The sequence below is a fragment of the Jaculus jaculus genome, chromosome 14 (genome assembly GCF_020740685.1).
Source record: "Jaculus jaculus isolate mJacJac1 chromosome 14, mJacJac1.mat.Y.cur, whole genome shotgun sequence".
Classification (NCBI taxonomy): Eukaryota; Metazoa; Chordata; class Mammalia; order Rodentia; family Dipodidae; genus Jaculus; species Jaculus jaculus.
The window spans coordinates 20638963-20658650 of record NC_059115.1 but is presented as its reverse complement, the minus strand read 5'-3'; the positions used below and the strand labels follow the sequence as shown (position 1 = coordinate 20658650).

General features: G+C 56.0%; 3 protein-coding genes across 10 annotated transcripts; 1 reads left to right on the top strand and 2 right to left on the bottom strand.

Annotated features, from left to right (window-relative positions):
• The first annotated feature begins 323 nt into the window (after positions 1–323).
• On the top strand, positions 324–7193 carry Ptov1 (PTOV1 extended AT-hook containing adaptor protein). Its single transcript, XM_012952153.2, has 13 exons — positions 324–509; positions 2974–3111; positions 3201–3283; positions 3355–3412; positions 3499–3606; positions 4116–4271; positions 4967–5056; positions 5133–5206; positions 5299–5356; positions 5474–5578; positions 6469–6666; positions 6748–6814; positions 7083–7193. The coding sequence occupies exons 1-12, from the start codon at positions 339–341 to the stop codon at positions 6757–6759; spliced, it is 1251 nt and encodes a 416-aa protein (XP_012807607.2). The 5' UTR covers positions 324–338; the 3' UTR covers positions 6760–6814; positions 7083–7193.
• A 461-nt stretch (positions 7194–7654) lies between these two features.
• LOC101607631 (polynucleotide kinase 3'-phosphatase) lies at positions 7655–12911 on the bottom strand. Of its 4 annotated transcripts, none has more exons than XM_004672217.2 (16): positions 12700–12911; positions 12171–12217; positions 11714–12025; positions 10241–10320; positions 10098–10155; positions 9885–9992; positions 9612–9683; positions 9071–9119; positions 8933–9000; positions 8772–8864; positions 8588–8684; positions 8444–8505; positions 8239–8348; positions 8078–8165; positions 7902–7963; positions 7655–7822 (listed from the first exon to the last, which is right to left on the bottom strand). In XM_004672217.2, exons 1-16 carry the CDS (start codon positions 12848–12850, stop codon positions 7705–7707), a joined length of 1575 nt encoding a protein of 524 aa, XP_004672274.2. In that variant the 5' UTR covers positions 12851–12911; the 3' UTR covers positions 7655–7704. The 4 variants fall into 4 exon arrangements, with proteins under 4 accessions (XP_004672274.2, XP_044990438.1, XP_044990439.1 ...); XM_045134503.1 differs by having other exon boundaries at positions 9885–9971; XM_045134504.1 differs by having other exon boundaries at positions 11714–11839.
• A 1211-nt stretch (positions 12912–14122) lies between these two features.
• Positions 14123–19669, bottom strand: Akt1s1 (AKT1 substrate 1). Of its 5 annotated transcripts, none has more exons than XM_045133482.1 (5): positions 19528–19669; positions 16453–16835; positions 15565–15642; positions 15320–15489; positions 14123–14968 (listed from the first exon to the last, which is right to left on the bottom strand). In XM_045133482.1, exons 2-5 carry the CDS (start codon positions 16826–16828, stop codon positions 14825–14827), a joined length of 768 nt encoding a protein of 255 aa, XP_044989417.1. In that variant the 5' UTR covers positions 16829–16835; positions 19528–19669; the 3' UTR covers positions 14123–14824. The 5 variants fall into 5 exon arrangements, with proteins under 5 accessions (XP_044989417.1, XP_004672273.2, XP_044989415.1 ...); XM_004672216.2 differs by having other exon boundaries at positions 18925–19664; XM_045133480.1 differs by having other exon boundaries at positions 19144–19662.
• Positions 19670–19688: the final 19 nt, after the last annotated feature.

The window sequence follows — 19688 nt, the reverse complement described above, 5'->3', positions numbered from 1 at the left end:
TGGTACCGTCTAGTCTCACCCCCTTGCCCAGTGGTACGGCCTGCCACGCACCGCGGCCCCGCCCCCCGTGGTATATCCGAGTGCCCTTTCCCGCTGGTCCTCTTGGTTCGTTCCGGCCGAGCCCCCTCGCGGCAGGCCTTGGTGGCGCCGAGCTCCCCCGCTTGCGGCCGGCGTTGGTAGCGCCGGACTCCCCCGGTCGCCTGGTACGGCCGCGGCGACCCCCGTGGCGGCGCGTCCCCCGCGCTTGGTACGGCTCGACGCGTCAGCCTCTCCAGCCGCGCTCCCGCGCCCCTCCGCAGGCGGAGTCCGCAGCCCCCCCCGTGTGGCCTGCGGCCGCCATGGTCCGTCCGCGCCGCGCCCCGCACCGCTCCGGCGCCGGGGGCCCCCTCGGGACTCGCGGCCGAGCCCCGCGACCCCTCGTCGTGCGCGCCGTGCGCTCGCGCTCCTGGCCGGCCAGCCCTCGAGGCCCACAGCCGCCGCGGATCCGGGCGCGCTCGGCCCCTCCCATGGTGAGCCCCCCGCTCTGCTTCCAGAGCCTTCCCCGGCCCCGCCCCCGGGCTCGCGCCTTTGTCCGCTGGCGCTGCGCTTGGGGCGCCTTTCCAGGTCCCCGGGGTCCGCCCCTTTGTTACATGCGGGGCCCGGGCGGGGATCGCAGCGGGCTGGGTTTCCCTGTGCAAAGTTGTCTGCCTGAGGGCTTAGATCTGAGAATGGACGAGTTGGTAGGCTGGTGCCCAGGCGTCCCTCTCTGGCCTGGAGCGATGATTGTGGTGTGCCCCCCTCGTTTGCAGATAGCCCAGACCTTAGAGGTCAACAGTCAGCCCTTGTAGGTGCATCGGGCTGTCTGTCTTCGCTTATTCATACCCCAGACAAGTATGCACTTCTCCAGACATCTTGGAGAGGTTTTCTTGGGACGGCCACACTGCCCATCGTGACGTTTCACGCTCTGCCAAACCGTGCGCATGCTTGCTTAGATGTCTCCCCCAGTTTGGCTCTGGACACTTCTCCAGCACCCTTTGGCAACGATGTCCTCAGTAGAGCTGAGGTTGGACTGCCTTAGTCTTACACCACCTGACACTCCCTAACGCAGACACACCCCTCGGTTTTCCGCCTATGGGGCCTGAAGCATTCCTGTTAGTTGTTTAGAAGTGCTCCCTGGGTCCTTAAACGAGCACAGCAAAACTTCAAACTTCCCTGCAGATATGATTGGGCGTCACACAGTTCTGCACAGTTTTGTTCTCCGGAGTTTGATATAGGCCCTAACCATTGTCCCCCCCCCCACTTCTGAAGTGCTCCCCTGCTGTTACATGGATGTAGAAGTGTGCCTGTCAGGGATCCAAATAAATTCGGAATTTGCAATGTTTCTTCCTCCCCCATACAAGCAATTGTTGAATGTGTAACTGATTCTTAGGGTGGGCCCTGAAGTATTTGCTCCATTTTAGTTTAGGACCATGTTCACGGCAAGAAATGGATACACGTGTGGCCATGTATAGTGTCCCAAGATTTGCACGTAGTGTCTACAGCCCAGGTGCAAGTGGGCCATAATTCAGTTGTTATATGTGTTGCAAGTCCACTCTCAGCTGTTTTAACTACCTTTGTCCAGGTGTCCCAACACCCAGGGGTGTATTTGCAAACTGGGGGCCTTGCCTCCCTTTCTCAACTTTCATACAAACAGTCCTTTCTTGCATCAACACATTCCCACGTTCTTCTGAGAGTGTTTACAACCTAGAATGCCCTTTTGCTGATTTCAATTTTTTTTTATCTTTTTTTATTTTTTAGGTAGGGTCTCTCTGTAGCTCAGGCTAACCTGGAATTCACTCTAGTTTCAGAATGTCCTCAAACTCACAGCGATCCTCCTAACTCTGCCACGCCCGGCAGTTTTTATTCTTTTTAAGCCTCAAGAACAAAAACTTTCCTGCTCATTCTGGGAATAAAGGTTTCATGTACTTTATAAGAATATGGGCCAAGTGTGAATTCCAGGTCAGCTTGGGCTGGAGTGAGACCCTACCACCTACTGGTCTGGGTTCAATCCCCCAAACACTGGTGTAAAGCCCAGGCATTTGGTTGCCTCAGCAGGGGAAATTATATATATATATATAATTTTTTAAAAAGAAATTTGGAAAGCACATGGTGGTGGTAATAAGCCAATGTGTTTTTGCCTGGAAGTGCTTGCAGATGAGATGCTGGGTTGTGGGTGGGGTGGGGAGTGTTGTTCTGCTCTAAAGCTGTCCTTGTTTGCTTGGGAGATGTTTCCAGAGTTTAGTGGTGTTCCATGTGGAGGATCTGTGGCTTCCTATGGTGATATGTCTGAACATTCCAGAGCAAGTGACATCCTTTGAGCCTCATCACTTCCCTCTTCCTCGTGTCATGTCCCTCCATCTTTCTCTGCACTGGTCCTTTCTTTGTTCTCACTGCCTTTCCTGGTCCACAGGCAAGACCATCCTTTGCTGGAGGCCAAGCATGAGCTTCCTGTTTAGGGTGCCAGCAGCCTCAGTCCTCTGAGGATGCCCTGCAGGCAGTGGTCTTCAGAGTTGGGGCTGACAAATCAGTCCAGACTGGTGGTCTACTAGGGGCAGGCTTGGGGCTAGCAGGACCCTGCTGAGCTGTAGCCCTTGGAGGCTTCACTATAGAGGAGAGTTCGGTTGGGGTCTGGACCTGGGGATTTCTCCTCTGGCGTGTGTGTAGGGTCTATCCTCCTCTCAGGGCTCTGGTTCATTGTCCTCTCTCTCTCTCTCTCTCTTAAATATTCTTTTAATTTGAGAGAAAGAGGGAGAGGGAGAGGGAGAGGGAGAGGGAGAGGGAGAGAATGGGCCTACCAGGACTTCTAGCTGCTGCAAGCGAACTCCAAACACATGTACCACCTGTGCAACTGCCTTGCGTGGGACCTGGAGAATAGAACCTGGGACCTTAGGCTGCTCAGGCAAACACCTTGACCGCTAAGGCATCTCTCCAGCCCATGTCCTCTTCTTGCCACAGGAAGGTGCTCGAGTCTTTGGAGCTCTGGGTCCCATTGGGCCCTCCTCCCCTGGGCTCTCCCTAGGGGGTCTGGCTGTGAATGAGCACCGGCTTAGCAACAAGCTGCTGGCCTGGAGCGGTGTCTTGGAGTGGCAGGAGGTGAGCCAGGCAGACTGCTCGCTGTCCCCATGGGTGGGTGCCTGTGGGCTTGGGCACCTGGCTAAGCCTGTACTGTCCCCTCACTACAGAAGCGCAGACCCTACTCGGACTCCACGGCGAAGCTGAAGCGCACCTTGCCTTGCCAGGCCTACGTGAACCAGGGAGAGAACTTGTGAGTCTGGGAGGGTGGGTGGTGCGTGTGCAAGGGCACTCCTGACTTGACCTTCCCTTCCGTCCCTGCAGGGAGACCGACCAGTGGCCACAGAAGCTGATCATGCAGCTCATCCCTCAGCAGCTGCTGGTGAGGCCCAGCCCTGCCTGCCCTCCCTTCCCTTCCCGGGCCTCACTCCAGCAGTGTGTCAACAGCTTCCCTCTTGTCACCCCCAGACCACATTGGGCCCCCTGTTCCGCAACTCTCAGCTGGCCCAGTTCCATTTTACCAACAGAGATTGCGACTCACTCAAGGGGCTCTGCCGCATCATGGGGAACGGCTTCGTGAGTCTGTGGGGCTGGGAACGCTCTGGCTGTACTGCAGCTGTGGGGGGAGGGTTGCATCTTCCCCCACCAGTGGTCTCCCAACCCCTAAGAGCATTAAGGGACCCAGGGCCCTTGTGGGAATGAGGCTACAAACCTGGGACAGACCAGGTGGGGTGTTCAGTATGTGAGCTGCTCAGACAGATACCTCAGCGATTGCATGTAGCATGTCCCACGTCTTGCTGCTGTGCCTCATAGGTGGGAAAACTGAGACCCCCCCCCCCCCCCGAGACAGGAGATAGCTTGCTTTAGTGGCATTGTTAAGAGGATACAGAGCTGAGCCTGTAAGCAGGAGCCCCGCCAGCAGGGTCTCGGGCTCCACCTGTGAGTCTTCCAGGCTTAGGTGTCGGGGTACCTGTCACCAGTTCTTGGAAAAGCCTTGAGGCTCCGATGCTGATTTTGACTCAAGGTGGGAAGGTCATGTTAGCTTGGAGGGCAAGGGGGTCTGACCTGCGGCACTGTCCCCCCAGGCGGGCTGCATGCTCTTTCCCCACATCTCCCCGTGCGAGGTGCGCGTGCTCATGCTCCTGTACTCGTCCAAGAAGAAGATCTTCATGGGCCTCATCCCCTATGACCAGAGTGGCTTCGTCAATGCTATCCGGCAGGTCATCACCACCCGGAAACAGGTGTGCCAGCGAGTGCAGCTATTCCATGTTGGCTCTTGGACCCCAGTCAGTGAACATCAGCAGTTGCATTCCTGGGATGAACTGGAATGTGATGGCAGGGGCAGGGAGCATCAAGGGAGTGTGTGGAAGCAATAGCTTATTCCATGTAACTTGATGAGAAAGTGTCTTTGGAGGGCTGTAGGAACAAGAGGGTGTGTCCTATGACAGTAGGAAGTGGGTTGTTTTGCCTATTGGTATGGTGCTTGAAGGCTTTGGAGGGTGACCATGTGTTTTGGCGCCACCTGTTTGGGACCCTGCCTTGTTCCCCTCATTACATGGTACCCAGCTGTTAGAGTCAGCACACTGGGCCTTAAATACCTGACTAGCTGGGTGTGGTGGCCTACACCGTTAATCTCAGCACTTGGGAGGCAGAGGTAGGAGGATCACTGTGAATTCGAGGCCACCCTGAAACTACAGTGAATTCCAGGTCAGCCTGGGCTAGAGACCCTGCCTCGGGAAAAACAAGCAAAAAAAAAAAAAAAAAAAAGAAAAGAAAAGAAAAGAAAAAACCACCCAGGCTAGAGGCTGGGACTTAAGGAGTGTATGAAGGTCATAGGCTGGTGAGGGGAGGGCCAGCTCTAGGACTCCGAGGGCTGATGTCAGGGGTTGGTGGTGGAGGATTCTCTAGCTCCTGGAACGCTGTGTTCTCTCTGCAGGCTGTGGGCCCAGGTGGTGTGCACTCTGGCCCTGTGCAGATTGTCAACAACAAGTTCCTGGCGTGGAGTGGAGTCTTGGAGTGGCAGGAGGTGAGCGGCGGGGCTGTGTGGGCTGCTGGTACCTGTACCACCGATCCCTGAAGTGCCCTCTCACTCTGCCCCAAAGCCTAGGCCTGAGCCCAACAGCCGGTCCAAGAGGTGGCTGCCATCCCACATCTACGTGAACCAAGGGGAGATCTTGTGAGTGCCAGGGTGGGCAAGCTGGTGGTGGGGTGGGCAAGTGGGTGGCAGGGGTCACATGGGCTCTCCTGATGCTTACTGTCTGGTGGCAGGAGGACAGAACAGTGGCCAAGGAAACTCTACATGCAGCTCATCCCACAGCAGTTGCTGGTGAGGGCGGGCCCAGTTGGGGAGGAGGCCATCCTGGGTGAACAGGCAGCTGGGACCTGTGGGCTGGTGTGGACAGCACAGGCTCAAAGCCAGGTTCATGACCTGGGCCTCTCACAGACCACCTTGGTGCCGCTGTTCCGGAACTCTCGCCTGGTACAATTCCATTTCACCAAGGATGTGGAGACACTTAAGAGCCTGTGCCGCGTCATGGATAATGGCTTCGTGAGTGGCGGGTCACCTGGGAAAGGCTGGCGGAGGGCTAGGGCCAGGCTAGCTGCTAGTTGGGTGGTTGGCAGAAGCCTTTCTGAAAAACTCAAGGGGCACCTATGCCTGGAGTGCTCCCTTACATGAGCCCTCCCTGGCTCCATCCCATGGAGAACTGAGGTTCTAAAGTCTGGGTCATGCTGTCTTAGCATTTGGGGCATCAGTATGAGGATGTGGTTGGTCTCTGAATTCTTGGCTGGCAATGTCAATGTCAGCCACTTTTTCTGGGTGCCTGTGTTTGGCCAAGTTGCAGGACCCACTGGGTCTGCTTGTGTTCTGGTTTGGCCTCAGCCTCCTGACAGATCCCCAGAAGCTGTAGAACCTCATGTCCCTAGGTCCCCACCCACTTGGCCCAGCACCAAGCTACCCTCCCCTTCTGGCTGTTCTCATTCCCAAGCTTGGTTGCCCCAGATGCTTGGCACCTAGGGCTAAGACCCAGCCCTTCCCATTGGTCCTCAATTTCCCTGTAAAGGGTCTAGCCCCCGTGAGAATCCACCGAGATGCCTCGGGACAGCCATAAGGAGTCTTGGTCATCCAGTGTTGCTTGGCCAGGTTCCACACCTACCCAAGGCTTGGTGGCTGGCCCTAGGTTTACCTTTGCTGGTGGGACCCAAGAAGGCTTTTCTAGTGTGGTGCCAGCTCTGGTAGGCAGCATTTAGGCCCCTAGCACTGCTCAGGTGTCCCAGACCCCAGGAGCTGGCTGCACAGTGTGTGTTTTGCTCTTGGCTGGTCTCTGTTCCCGGGGAAGGGACAGCATGAAGGCAGTCCAGGTTTGCAGCCCTATGGCGCCAGCTGGGGCAAGGGGACAGCCAGCGGGCAGAACTGACGCCTGCCCGTGTGCACTGCAGGCGGGCTGCGTGCACTTCTCCTACAAGGCCTCAAGCGAGGTGCGCGTGCTCATGCTCCTGTACTCCTCGGAGAAGAAGATCTTCATTGGCCTCATCCCACACGACCAGAGCAGCTTCGTCAACGGTATCAGGCGTGTCATTGTCAACCAGCAGCAGGTCCTGCAACGGAGCCTGGAGCAGGAGCAGCAGCAGCGAGGGGTGAGGCTGCCCCACATGTACGTACTGCTCCACCCTACCGCACCCTGTCCTGATTGACTTACTCCCTGACTTTTTCTGCAGATGGGCGGCTAGTGGCCCCCTCCAGGTGGGGCCCACCACCATCCCAGTCAAGGTCCCATGGAGACTGGTGAGTGGTACCACTGTGAAGTGACTCTTGACCTTAGGAAGACCTCAGTGCATTGCCTCTCTGAATTCCCACCAGGGAATGCAGTCCTAGGGCAGGGCCTCAGGACTTAGGCACAGTAAGGGCGTGCGTCTTCCTGAGGGTTCCTGTTACATGTTGCAGGGTAGAGCTTATGTTCTCCACCCCAGGGGCTGCTGGAGGCCTGCACTCTAACCACTCCTACTGTCCCCCTGCTTCTCAGGTCAGATTTTTTTTTTCTTCCCCTGAATAGGGGCCCCTGGGAACTGCAACTGCCCAGCAACATGGAGGATGGCATCCTGTCTCCAAGGATGTCCCTGCCCCTGTATGTTTTCCCAATAAAGTCAAGTCTTTTAACCCATGAGCCCCCTTCCTGCTCATTTTGCAGGCTGGCTGGTGCGGTTGGCATGGTCCTGCATTTGGGGGTAGAGGGGGGCCATCTGTGATGAGTGTCCTAGAGTCTGTAGATGTGCTTGTGCATCACACCTGAAGTCTCCACGTTGGCAGGGAAAGCAGGCGTGGTGAGTGTTGGTGACCTTTCTGTAAGTGGCCTGGTGCAACTGTAAGCACAAGACCGCTTAGGGCCCTTCAAGCTCTCTGCCTCCCCATGAAAAGGGTATGTGTAGCTTCCCAGGCCCTTCTAGAATTCCACAGTCTGAGCTCAGGTTTTGTCCTCATGGACCATCTCAGTCAAGCTCACAGTCAGGTCTTGAAGCCTGCTTGTTGTCCCTGCACAGGCCCTGAGGCACGTGTAAACTGTTAGTGGGCCTACTACATGCTGGTCCAAGGTCCCCACCGTGGAATGACAGGCCATGTTCCCCAGGATGCCCCAGCAAGTTAGCCAGTAGAATGGCAGCATTTATTGCGGATTTGGTTCAGCCCTCAGAGAACTGGCGGTACAGTCGCTCAAGGGAAGGCTTCAGGCACAGCCTAAATGGGATCTGCAGGATCTCTGCAAAACCTTCTGCCAGCGTTGGGGCCTCAAACTGCTTCCTGTGGGCACAGCAGGGTTGAGGGGGCAGGTGGAGCCCTTCCACCGGTTGGCCTGGCCCACCAGAGGGGGTATCCATACCTGTAGCTGAACAGGACTACATCGGACACTGGAGGGTGTGAGGATCCAGTCATCTGTCGGAACTGTGAGGAAGTCAAAGCCAACTGCTCTGTCAGAGGGCAGGGACAGGGGAGGGGGCAGGAGGAGGTCTGGGAAGAAGGAATGGGGCCTGGGTGAGGGGAGGGTGTGGGACAGACCCGGTTGTTGTGGCGAGCCTGCTCCAGAGAGGCCTCAAAGAGGAAGCAGCGGCTGCTCACTCCTGCATCCCGGGCACACTGGATGTACCTGTGCAGGAAGGTGCTAGCTGTCACTGGGTGCTACTGCACACCCTTCAGGGGCTCCCTTGGAGACCCAGTACCTGGCACGACTCTGGATGTCAGGGTTGGTGTTGTCAATTACGACCCGCTTCCCCTGCTTCAGTGCTGCCTCGCAGGTATTCACACAGCGCTGCCACGAGCCCAGTGTGTCCTGGGGACCCAGGGCAGGTTACACGTGGGACTGGTGACCAAGGGGAGGAATGGGGCTGCAGTGTCCAGCTCTCGCAAGAGTGCTGCTCCACTCACCCTGTTGATGTGGACATATCCAGCTGACACAAGATGTTCTTCCAGAAAGGTGGACTTGCCAGCTAGTGGGACAATGTTGGTGTCAATGGGCACTCAAGAGGGGACCCAGGAGGGATTAAGGGGTCAGAAGTGGGATCATCTCACCGCCAGGGAATCCCACAGCAACAACCACCTCTGGGCTGGAGCTGAGGAGGGAGCTGGACTCTGGGAGGCAGAGAGGCCCGGCAGGGGATACTGTCCTCTGGCAGAGACAGACAGGGATGGACCAGGTGTGAGATAGCTGGGCCTTCAACCCTCACCCCTTCCCCCAGGTCTCATGGGGCCTCACCGGATCAAAGGCTGGGAGCTCAAAGCGTGCAGTAGGCCATTTAAGGAAGAACTCCTCTGGTGTGGAGAAGGGCAGACCAAGGTTGAGGGCGAACTGGGGGGAAGCAAGAGGTCAGTGGGGGAAGGCTGGGTGAGGCTGGGCAGGGCCAGGACATGGCTCACCAGTCGGTCTGCACATGAGAAGTCCTTCTTCCGCCCTGGAGCCCAGTTGGCCGGGCGGCCAGCTGCATCTGTAATGGGACACACTGTCTACCCGAGCTCAGAGGGTCCTAGCCTCCCCAGCAGCCCCAAGCTCCTTACCTCCCACGAAGATGCTGTCCTTGATGGAGATGGGCATGCCTTCATTGGCCTGCAGAGACAGGACGTAAGACACCCCTAACTGTCCCTCCCCCTCCCCCACTTTTTGTTCTGCTCCTCCCCTACAACCTGGACAGCCAGCCAGAGGGCACTCATGCCTGCTGCCACCCTGTCCATCCTGAACATGCAGGCTGCACTTACCTGGTGGTACCCACATCACTTCCCTGATACCTACGAGATGCCTCCCCCACCTCTGACCTCTCAGGCTTCTACTTGGCTATGTTTTGCTTTCTCCCACTATCCACGCTTACAGTGGCCATTAGGTCTGGAAGCACATGGGGGGCACCCACACGTGCCTCCCCCAACGTGTTCAGCTCGAGTGACCCATGTGAGCATGTGACAGAGAACAAACTCAGCTCTTCTACTTTTCAGTGTCTGAGAGCGCTATTCTCATGTCCCACCTGGGATGTGACAACTGGCAAGGCAGGACAGCAAGGTTCCCAACAGGGTTCAAAGAGCTGGGGCAGGGAAAGTGGGTGCTTACCTGGTCCTGAAGGTAGTCCCACATGCCGCTCACTGGCTTGCGGTACAGGCCTGCATGCGTGGACACTAGCACCTATGGAAGTGGCCGGGCCAGAGTCCTCAGGTCCCCCCATCACCAAATGGTTTGGACCATTTATCACCAGCCCATGGGAAGCATTTGTGGGACAGTAGCTCGTGACAGTTTGACCCCAGTAGAGATCTGTCTCATAACCCAAGGCACTCACTCACCCAGATCTGTGTCCCCACATGGGCCCCAGCATGCTGCAGGCTCTACCTGGAAGGGGACCTCCAGTTTCTCCAACACAGCCTCCACCTTGGCTTTGAACTCCTCTGCTGGCAGCTTCCCTCGCCCGATGCCCATCTGATTGGTGAAGATCACCAGCTGTGGGGCACATGAGATCACTGGGGGCCTTCACTTGAGCCTTGTGTGACCTCCACATTCACATGTGCAGACACAAGCACACACACACAGTGGTGCCACACACACCTTGTAGCCTTCAGTGTCCAGCTCCTGGAGCTTCCTCGAAATCTCTGGGTACAAGATCCTAATAGGCGGAAGCAGCCCATGACGGAGGGTATAGGGACCTGGAGGCCTCCAGGAGTCCCCATTCCCTTGCCTGTCCACCTCACCTCCAGTCATTAGGGCCAGTGGGGAAGACTTTCCCAGAGCGGGTGGTGATAAGAGTGCCGTCCAGATCAAAGGCAGCTACCTGTTTCCAAGAACAGGGGCAATAGCACTGTCACGCCTCTGCCACCAACTCTTGAGGCAAGGTCCACCCTCCTTTTTGGGATGGGAAAACCCAGTCACAGCCTGCATGTCTAACCCCTCACCCAGGCCCCAGCCTCTGACAGAGCATCTGGCTTTGGCTTCCTCTCACACTTCAGTGTCTGATATAGTCCTGTTCAGCTACAGGTATCCCTATGGCGGCCAGGCCAGCCAGCGGAAGGGCTCTGCCTTCCCCCTCAAGCCCTACTATGTCCACAGGGAGCAGTTTGAGGCCCTGACAACTATATGGAGCCTGAATCCTCAGTGTCACTCCTGTCTTCCACATCTCCGGTTTTCCAGTCTTGAAAATGACCATTGTCAAGCTGGGCATGGTGGGCAATGCCTTTAATTCCAGCACTTGGGAAGCAGAGGTAGGAGGATCACTGTGAGTTCAAGACCAGCCTGGGAGTAGACTACATAGTAAAAGCCAGATGCCCCCCGATTCTTTGTGACTGTCTGTTTCACTATCTCTCTGCTTGCAAGTAATTAAAAACAACCCCACCAGGTGTGGTAGTGCACGCCTTTAATCCCAACACTAGGAAGGCAAAGGTAGGCGGATTTCTGAGTTCAAGGTCACCCTGAGACTACATAGTGAATTCCAGGTAAGCCTGGGCTGAAGTGTGAGACCTTATCTCAAAAAACCAAACCAAACCAAACAACACCTGTGTGGTGACACCTGTTTTTTTTTTTTTTTTTTTTTTTGAGGTTGGGCCTCATTCTAGCCCAGGCTGACCTCAGACTCACTGCAATCCTCTTACCTCTGCCAAGTGTGTGCTGAGCCAGGCATGGTGGAGAAACTGAGGTAGGAAGATGACTGTGAGTTCAACGCCAGCCCAAAAGACTAAAAGACTAATTCCAGGTCATCAGCCTGGGCTAGAATGAGACCCTACCTCAAAAAAAAAAAAAAAATAAAATAAATGAATAAAAAAAAATAAAAATAAAAAAAGGCTGAAATGGGGACTGAAAAGATGGCTCGGTGGTTAAGGGCACTTGCTTGCCAAGACTGGTGGCACGGGTTCAATTCCCCAGTACCCATGTGAAACCAGATGCAGAAAGTAGTGCATGGATCTGGAGTTCATGTGCAGTAGCTGGAGCCCTGGCACACCCGTTCACCCTGTCTATGTCAAATAAGATGCTGAAATGTCTGGTCATCACTTATTACTGGGCACTTATAACGGTTATTGTGGGGAACGGGGCCTGACATACATCCGATACTCAGTACTTACAGCTACCCCTGGGTTTCTCATTAGCCCCTCTGCTCAGAAACGCTGACAGAGTAGTCTAGGGCTGCACAGCAAACTTCAGATTTGATGCTCAGCTGTGCTGGGCTCCCTCACCTTGCCCCGGGGCTTCACTCCAGGTGCAGTAAACACCAGCAACTTCTCCAAATTCTTCCAGCCAGAAGAGAACTTTCGCCTCCGCTTTTTCTGAGGCTCAGTAGCCCCATCCTTTGCCTCTTCTTCCTTTGGGGTCGGTGAAGGGGTGCCAGGTGGTGTTTCTGGATGGGATCCTGGCATTTGGATCTCTTCCCATCTCAGGGTCAGGGGATGAAGGCCATTGACCAGATACAACGTGTCCCCTACCCTCAGAGAACCCTTCAACCCTGGCTTCAACTCCAGGGCCCCAGCAGTAGAAGGGTTAACTCCCAGCTGCAGAGAGAGAGAGAGGGAGGGAGGGAGGATGGAGTAGGAGCTGGAACTTCCTCCAATCCAGTGTCAACTTCCTTTCTTCACCTACCAATAGGAGCCTTCAGCCCCACCTCTTCTGTTTCCTGCAGGGTTAAGATTCTAGTACCTGTTTCACCGCCACGGTCCGCGTCTTGGGGTCGGCCAGCAGCTCCACTGAGGGATGATGAGGTGGAGTCACAATTTGTATTAAGTGTACATACGAATGGTTTCCTGCTAGTGAGGCCTGGCCAGCTGCTGACCATAACACCCATCCATAGGAAGTAGTTCCTTCCTCTTTCATTACTTTTGTTTTCTAAAACAGGCTCTCATGTAACCCAGGATAGCCTGGAAATCACTATGTAGCTGAGGCTGACCTCGAGCTCCTCATTCGGCCTCCACCTCCCAAGGGCTGAGATGGCAGGCCTGCACCTCCACACCCAGGCTGGAGGGGATTTATTTCTAAATGGGATTGGCTCATTGGGTAGCACGACGGACATAATCTGTGGGATCCATTTCCTCCGTGACTAGGGCCAGACCAAGTGCAGGTTGGGAGCTCCTGCCTCTTCCCTGTCCACCTCGCCATTCGGCCGGCGACGCGTGCTCTCAGGGATGAAGAAGCACGGTCCCCATCGCACCGCTGCCGCACTTACACCTACCTTGCTTTCGGGAACACTTCCGGTCCGTCACCTGGGTCAGGGGTCCCCGACCCAGGACCAGTGCTTCGCCATCCAAAGGCAGAAAGATGGGAGGCGGCCCGCCAGAAGGGCTCTCAAGCCAAAGGCGACCCTGGGCCTCCGCCGCAGCCATCCTAGCTGTAGGTCTACATGAAACCGCACCGGGTGTGAACGAACAAGCCTCATTTTTTGGGCGGAAGTCCCGCCTTCGTCCAGGCCACCGGAAGTCCCGCCCGCCTTCGCCGGGCTCGTTGTTTCTCAGGCGACCCCACCAATTCCAATCTGCGCCCCCTGGCGTGGAAGTGACGCATCTACAGGAAAGGGTAGTGATCCCGGCTCCTTCCACCGGAGGTTCTGCGCCAGCATGGGGCGCATATTCCCCATCTATCTAATCTTCGCTATTGTTACCTGGGTTTTAATCATTTATTTACTTTTGGCTTTTCGAGGTAGGGTCTCACTCTTGCTCAGGCTGACCTGGAATTCGCTGTGTAGTCTCAGGGTGGCCTTGATCTCGTGTTGATCCTCCTACCTCTGCCTCCTGAGTGCTGGGATTAAAGGTGTGCGCCACCACGCCCGGCTATTTATTTAGTTGAGGAAGGGTCTCGCTCTGGTCCTGTCTGACCTTGAATTCACTGTGTATTCTCAAGGTGGCCTTGAACTCACAGCAACCCTCCTGCCTCTACCTCCCGAGTGCGGTGATTAAGGGTGTTAGCCACCTCGCCCTACAGGTTTTTCTTTTTGACAAAGTTTTATGTATGTAGCTCAGACTGGCCTGGAATTTACCACATAGCAGAGGCTGACCATAAATCAATCCCTAATCCTCCCGCCTTGACCTCCCAAGCGCTGGGATGACAATGAGAAGCTGGCCTTCCTGAGGGGGTGCATGAAGCCCATTTCCCACCACACCGACCATGCACCCGTCTTTCTGCTTTTCCCGTGATGTTGCAGCTTTCTTGTATGCATAGTGGAGAAGTCGCTTCTACTTTCTGGGGTCAAGGTGTAGGCCAATATCTCAGTAAGCAGGAGGTTGAGGCAAAGGATCTTCAGTTGGAGGCCAGCCACAGTGAGCTAGATCTATGCCAATAGCTTAAGGGTGTAGATAGACCTTGCTCTTAAATCTCTCCTTCACGGCGGCTGCCTCAGGCGATGGCCTCCCTAGTCCTGGCTTCTGCACTCATCCGGCGAAGACTGGGGTCCCTATGAATGCCCCTTTCCTTACTTGTAAGATGGGGATAATAGACCCAGGTTTGCCGGGCGTGATGGTGCACACCTTTAATCCCAGCACTCAGAGGCAGAGGTAGGAGGATCATCATGAGCTCCAGGCCACCCTGAGCTAGAGACTCTACCTCGTAAAACTTAAACTAAGTCCAGATTTGCAGTGAACACCCACAGCACAGCTCACCCATCAGAGGGAAAACTCTTTTAATTCCAGAGCGCCCTCCCGACTCCCGGTGCCCACTGCATTCTCCCCGCACCAGGGCTGGAGAGCCAGGCCAGAGCCCCACGGCGGCGGGTGGGACAGAGAGCCCTTTAAGGCACCTGTTGGGATGGGGAGGGAACTGGTAACGTGCCAGGTGGCTTCGATGGACAGGCTGTCATGGAGGGGACCAATGAGGTGTCAAACGCAGGGACTGGACGAGGCCATCCCTAAGTGGGCTTCAGAAGGTCAATTATCAACGGGGAAACCTGGTCCAGTAGTGTAAAGACAGAAACTGAAGGCTTCGGCCAGTTCAGGGTTGGAGGCGGTCTTGGCCACGCCCCCATGAGGCTGGGACCAATCAGATAGGAGAATTCAGCAACTGAGGGTAGAGACTGGGGTGGTTGATTGATCGAGCCCTTGACAGGATCCTGACAGAGCCAATGCCGTGCAAGCAACGTTTCTGCTGCTAGACAAGAAACAGATCTGACCTATTAGAAGGTTAGAACTAGCTCCGCCCTGGGAGTGGGCCAATCCCTTAAAAAATAAATCTGTTGCTGGGCGGAGAAAGGAGCGACATATCCAGACCCCGAAGGCTGGGGATGGAAGGGCGCCGAAGTCTAGCGGCTCTGCTGCTGTGCCAGCAGCGCGGGGAGGCGGCTCCTGTGAGGCGCGGCGCTGGCCCGAGGCTCAGTATTTCCGTTTCAGCTTTTGGAAGTCGCTAGTGTTCAGCCGTGGCCGGGGCAGATCCCCGAAGACTTGGGTATCCTCGGCCTCCCGTAGCACTAGCGCGCGCATGCTCGCCGCGATCCGGTCCAGGTCTGGGGAGGAGGGCTGCAGAGAGCCAATGGGGAGGGTAGGCATCTGCCCTTCTAGCTAGACGTCCTAGAAGCCCTTCTCCAGGTGGGAAGACCCAATACTGATCTGATCCAGGGGAAGGGGCCTCTTTCCTGGCTCCAGCAGAGACTTCAAGAAGTCCACCATTCTCAAGGCCCGTTTTTCCACCCTGCTTCCAGGACTTACAGTACAATAAGGCTAGCCTGGAAGGGACCAGACATGGGTGGGGTGGTCTCAGCCTCAGTTACCCCATCTGGAAGGGACGCTTAGCCTTCCTTGGAGCGTGACTCGGAAGGAGCCCCGGGCCCTGCAGCACCTCTCTATAAACTGTCGCCACTGCTGCCTTACCTGCCCATTCTCCTCGTCTGAGGAGCGTGCCTCTGTCCTCTTCTCTTTGAAGGTCCACACTGGCACGGACACGGGCAGGGACTTGGCATATTGCTGGGTGGGCAGCGTCGAGGCCTGGGGCACTGTGTAAGCTGGAGGGCCAGCAGGAGTCTCCTCGCTCAGGCTGCCATCTGTGACCCAGGGGAACTTCAGTCTCAGTCCCTGCCCCTGTCCCAGCCGCCTCCACCCCCAGCCTAGATACTTACCATCTGTGCTCTCAGGGTCGGACTCACAAAAGGGGGGAAGGTCCTGGAGGGTGGCATCCTCGTCCATCACAAAGAGTCCTGCAGGAGGGACAGGTCCAGCCAGTCAGGTCTCTGTCCCATTCCATGAGGCCAACAACAGTCACCATGGCCTGAGGGTACCTCTGCCACATCCTCACCCTCAGGTGCCAACAACCGCTGAAGAAACGTGGTACCTCCAAGGTTTGCTGGGAACATATGACCCAAACCTCCCAGGGAGGAAACAGTACCCCCCCCCTTTTTGTTTCCGAGATAAGATCTCACTGTAGCCCAGGCTGACCTGGAACTCTGTAGTTCAGGCTGGACTTGAACTCAAAGCAACCGTCCTACCTCCCTCTGCCTCGCAAGTGAGCCACCATGCCTGGCTCCTTCCCTTTTTGCTTTTTCAATTTTTATTAACTTGCAAGCAGAGAGGGAGCAAGAGAATGGGCACACCAGGACCACTTGTCACTGAAAGTGAACTTCAGATGCATATTCCACTTTGTGCCATCTGGCTTTATATGGATACTCAGGAATTGAATTGAACCTAGTCTGTCAGACTTTGTAAGGAAGCTGCTTAACTGGTGACTCAGCTCTCCTCCAGCCCCTACCCTTCCCTCCTAAGAAACAGGTGTCCCCCACAGCTCCCAGGAAGTCTTGTGCGGTGCTCCACTTAGCTAGACCAGAACCCCTCAATGCTCCCACACAGATGTCTCCAGACCTGGTGTGAGCTTGAGAGAGAAATGACTGTCTTAAGGGTGCACAGCATGCCCTGGGACAATTGTCCAGAGACCAGCAGTTCTACCTCCAGGACAGAGAACTGTGGGCAGCTCACTGGGTGGGTATCACTGCAGTCCCTCCCCGCTGGCTCACCTCCATTATCACTGCCACCTAGCCGCTCCCCAGAAGTCTCCGTCTCTGTGGGATCATCCTCATCATCTTCATCATCCTCCCTGGCCAGGGCTAGCCTTCGTGGAGGGCTCGGGGCAGGGCTGGGTAGCTGTGGTGCTGGTGGGGGCCCTGGAGGCCTGGCGGCAGCGGCTGCCCGGTGTGCCTGGGCGATGTCGTGGAGGCAGCGGCGGGCAGCTTCAGCCAGGGCCCCTCGTCCGTGGGCTGCATAAGCACAGGGCCCTGGACGTGGTGGTGGTGCTGCAGTCAGCAACACGAGCTCCGTACCAGTGCGAGCTCGGAAGCGCTCTGCAGCCCCCACTACGGCCTCCCACAGCTCTTCTGGCCGCCCTGACGCCATCCGCGCCCTGTGGGCCAGAGCAGGACAGAGGGGCTGAGGTCTGGCTGCCACACTGTCCCCTCATCTTGAGACCACATGCACTGGTGCCACTCCTGCCCTGCCCCCCAATCCACTTTGTCTTAGCTGAGCTGGATGCCTTGCCCAAGCCTGGTACTTTTCGGATGTCTTGCCTCCCACACCTCACTGGGCCCTACTGTTTCTAGCCCCACTTCTTGGTATTTCCCTGTTCCACTTCCAAGTCATAAGTCCCTGGCATGTGGTTTGTTGTGAGCATTAAAACCATGTTTATTTGTTTTTTGTTTTGAGACAAGGTCTACATTTCATATAGCAGAGGCTAGTCTCCAATTCCTAATGTAGCCAAGGAAGAACTTGAACTCCTGATCCTCCTGCCTCTACTTCCCCAATGCTGGGATTACAGCTGTACACCCCTATACTTAGTTTATTCAGTGCTGGGAATCAAGCCTAGGGCTTTGACCCCAGCCCATGGTTTCAGGATTTGAGACAGGTTCTCAACATGTGGTCTAGGGCTTCTTCAGAAACCTTCCAGAGGAACCAGAGGCTCCCTCCTTTCAAGCACGTAACAGTTAGACCACCACCTCCATCCTCCCATCAGACTGAATTCCTCAAGGACAGAGATCTGGGTGCCCACCCTGGCTCAAAAGTGTGACCTTGGACCACTCACTCACCCAGAGGGGATGAGCTAGAACTGCAGGACAGCTGCGGAGCCTCCTTGGAGTTAGTGAGCACATCTGCTACTGGAGGAATTCAAGGCCGCCAGGGCCACAGGGAAAGGAAGCAGAGAGTTCAATTTGCAAGCCCCATGTCAGTCACCCATAGAAGGCAGCTTGCTCTTGCTGAGTCTACTCATGCAGGGATTCCACACCAAGATGAAGAGTGAGCACCCCAGCCCACGGTGAAGAGAGGATTTGCCTAGTATTTCATTGCCAGGTAGGGCGAGGGGTCATTATCCTTCCCACCTCTATGAAGGAGCAGCAGTTATCACCCCACTTTACAGTAGCAAACTTGGACTCAGGGAGATTCAGCACTGAGACTCTGGGGTCACAGGCAGAGCTGGAGCTGGACCTCAGGCAGTCTGGATCCAACAGACCACTGGCAATCTGACCACCACCCTGCCTGTCTCAGCCGATGTGATCTCCCGTCTTCCCATCTCGACTTGGAGACACCTGTCAGAAGGCATGCAAGCTGCAAGGCAGAAGTGGGGTTGATGCTGTGTGCTAAACCTCCAGGCTCTAGAACACCAGGAGGTGGCCAGCGATTCCCACACACACCTCATGTCCTTCCTATCTGAATGGAGGACAGAAATCGAGGATCAGGGCAAAGAACTGACTCGTCCAAGGTCATACGGCCTGGCCCATTCTAGTCTGAGCAGAGGGGAAGGGGTGGAAGACAGTAGGCCCTACGATATATTTTCTGAGTAAGCCACAGGGCTGCAGTGTGGAAATAAGAGGTGAGTGACTGGTGAAGGCAGCAATGGAGGGGACTTACTTGGACCTCTGCCAAGGCCTGTCACCTGTTAGGAATTGAGACAATGGGACAGGCGGGCAGTAAGCAAGAGCGCCTCTCAGGACAGGGCACAAAACAGAACCTCCCCTCCCCCCCGCTCAGGAATCGGGGTTGTTAACGGCCCGCCTGTTAACGTGGACGTGGCCACAAAGAACTGCTGGGTGTAGAGCCCAACTACACCCGGGGTCCACAGGACCCTGTCCCAGGAAGAAAACAGGAAATCCCGCCCAGGTGGGGGCCAGGGCCGGAAGTCCCGCCCTAGGGCAGGTGAGGGCGCCCCGAATACTGGAGCGACCCTGGAACCCCGTGGACTTGGTCCACGGCTAAGGTAGGAACCCTGGTCGGTCTGCACCGCGGACGATAAGGCGTGTCTAAGATTTGCCTTGGGTCAGACTTGACGGTCCCCGCGGGAGACGCCTTTCCAGGGCTCAGTCAAGGGCCGCTAGGCGATCTCTACCTGCCGATTTCTGCAGGCCGTACCCCACCAGGTACCGTTCGCCCTCCCAGCGCCCCTCAGCCTCAGGAGGCCAAACCCTCCCCACAGCCCGGTCCACAACGACGCCTGCACTCACGTGCCCGTAGCCAGCATGGCCGGCCCGGCGCCGTCGCCGCCCTCAAAAGTCATGGCGGCGCCTTGCGTCACGTCCGTGAGGCCGCACCGCCTCCATCCTGTACTCTCCTCCTCCCTTATCCTGAGCGCCAAAAACGAAAATGGCAACGAGAGGCTTCGTCCCAATCGTAACAGTAGTGTGCCCGTAACAAATATGGTGAAAGCCAACGCAGAAACCTACCTATACAATTTCAACTTGCCCTCAACAAATATGGCTGTCCTTCCAGGCTCACTGAGGATAACGAACTAAGAAAAGCGACCTGACGTCCCTCATTCGAAATCAACTTCTTCCACAGAAGTAGAGGAAAATGGTTCTCCTCACGATATGACCGAAAGTCTGGTTTCATATGCCTCTGATGCATATGGGCTCTCCCTCCCGCCAACCTACATATGGCAGCATTTCTTGCTTCGGTTTGCCCAGCTTCAAAATGGCGTCTCAGCCCACTTTGTCTCCAACGGTGACTCAGGAAATCGCATGGGACAGCTTCGCTTCCGGGGGTACTGAAGGCTTCATCCCATTATCCCCATTCCCTCAGCGCCTCTGGTGATGCACCGCTCCTCTCACCTTGTCCTTTCGCTGTTCCTCTTTTCCAACACTTGGTTGTCGCGCCCAACAGAGATATGGTAGTGCCCCGCATTAACATGGCCCTTGCCAACCCGCTACGGCCGTGCCCTCGAGCAAAATGGGACCTTATGGACTTCGCTGCCACTATAAAATATGGAGCT

Excerpts from the sequence above, each read along its gene's own strand:
- Ptov1 (XM_012952153.2), top strand. The coding sequence starts at position 339 with ATGGTCCGTCCGCGCCGCGCCCCGCACCGCTCCGGCGCCGGGGGCCCC. Across the intron at positions 5,057-5,132 it reads GAGTCTTGGAGTGGCAGGAG|CCTAGGCCTGAGCCCAACAG; the intron begins GTGAGCGGCGGG and ends TCTGCCCCAAAG. Across the intron at positions 5,357-5,473 it reads TCATCCCACAGCAGTTGCTG|ACCACCTTGGTGCCGCTGTT; the intron begins GTGAGGGCGGGC and ends GGCCTCTCACAG.
- Akt1s1 (XM_004672216.2), bottom strand. The coding sequence starts at position 18,977 with ATGACTTTTGAGGGCGGCGACGGCGCCGGGCCGGCCATGCTGGCTACG. Across the intron at positions 15,643-16,452 it reads AGGTGGCAGTGATAATGGAG|GACTCTTTGTGATGGACGAG; the intron begins GTGAGCCAGCGG and ends TCCCTCCTGCAG. Across the intron at positions 14,969-15,319 it reads CAGACGAGGAGAATGGGCAG|CCCTCCTCCCCAGACCTGGA; the intron begins GTAAGGCAGCAG and ends GGCTCTCTGCAG.
- LOC101607631 (XM_004672217.2), bottom strand. The coding sequence starts at position 12,850 with ATGGCTGCGGCGGAGGCCCAGGGTCGCCTTTGGCTTGAGAGCCCTTCT. Across the intron at positions 12,218-12,699 it reads GAAGTGTTCCCGAAAGCAAG|TGGAGCTGCTGGCCGACCCC; the intron begins GTAGGTGTAAGT and ends ATCATCCCTCAG. Across the intron at positions 9,684-9,884 it reads AACTGGAGGTCCCCTTCCAG|GTGCTAGTGTCCACGCATGC; the intron begins GTAGAGCCTGCA and ends CCACTTCCATAG.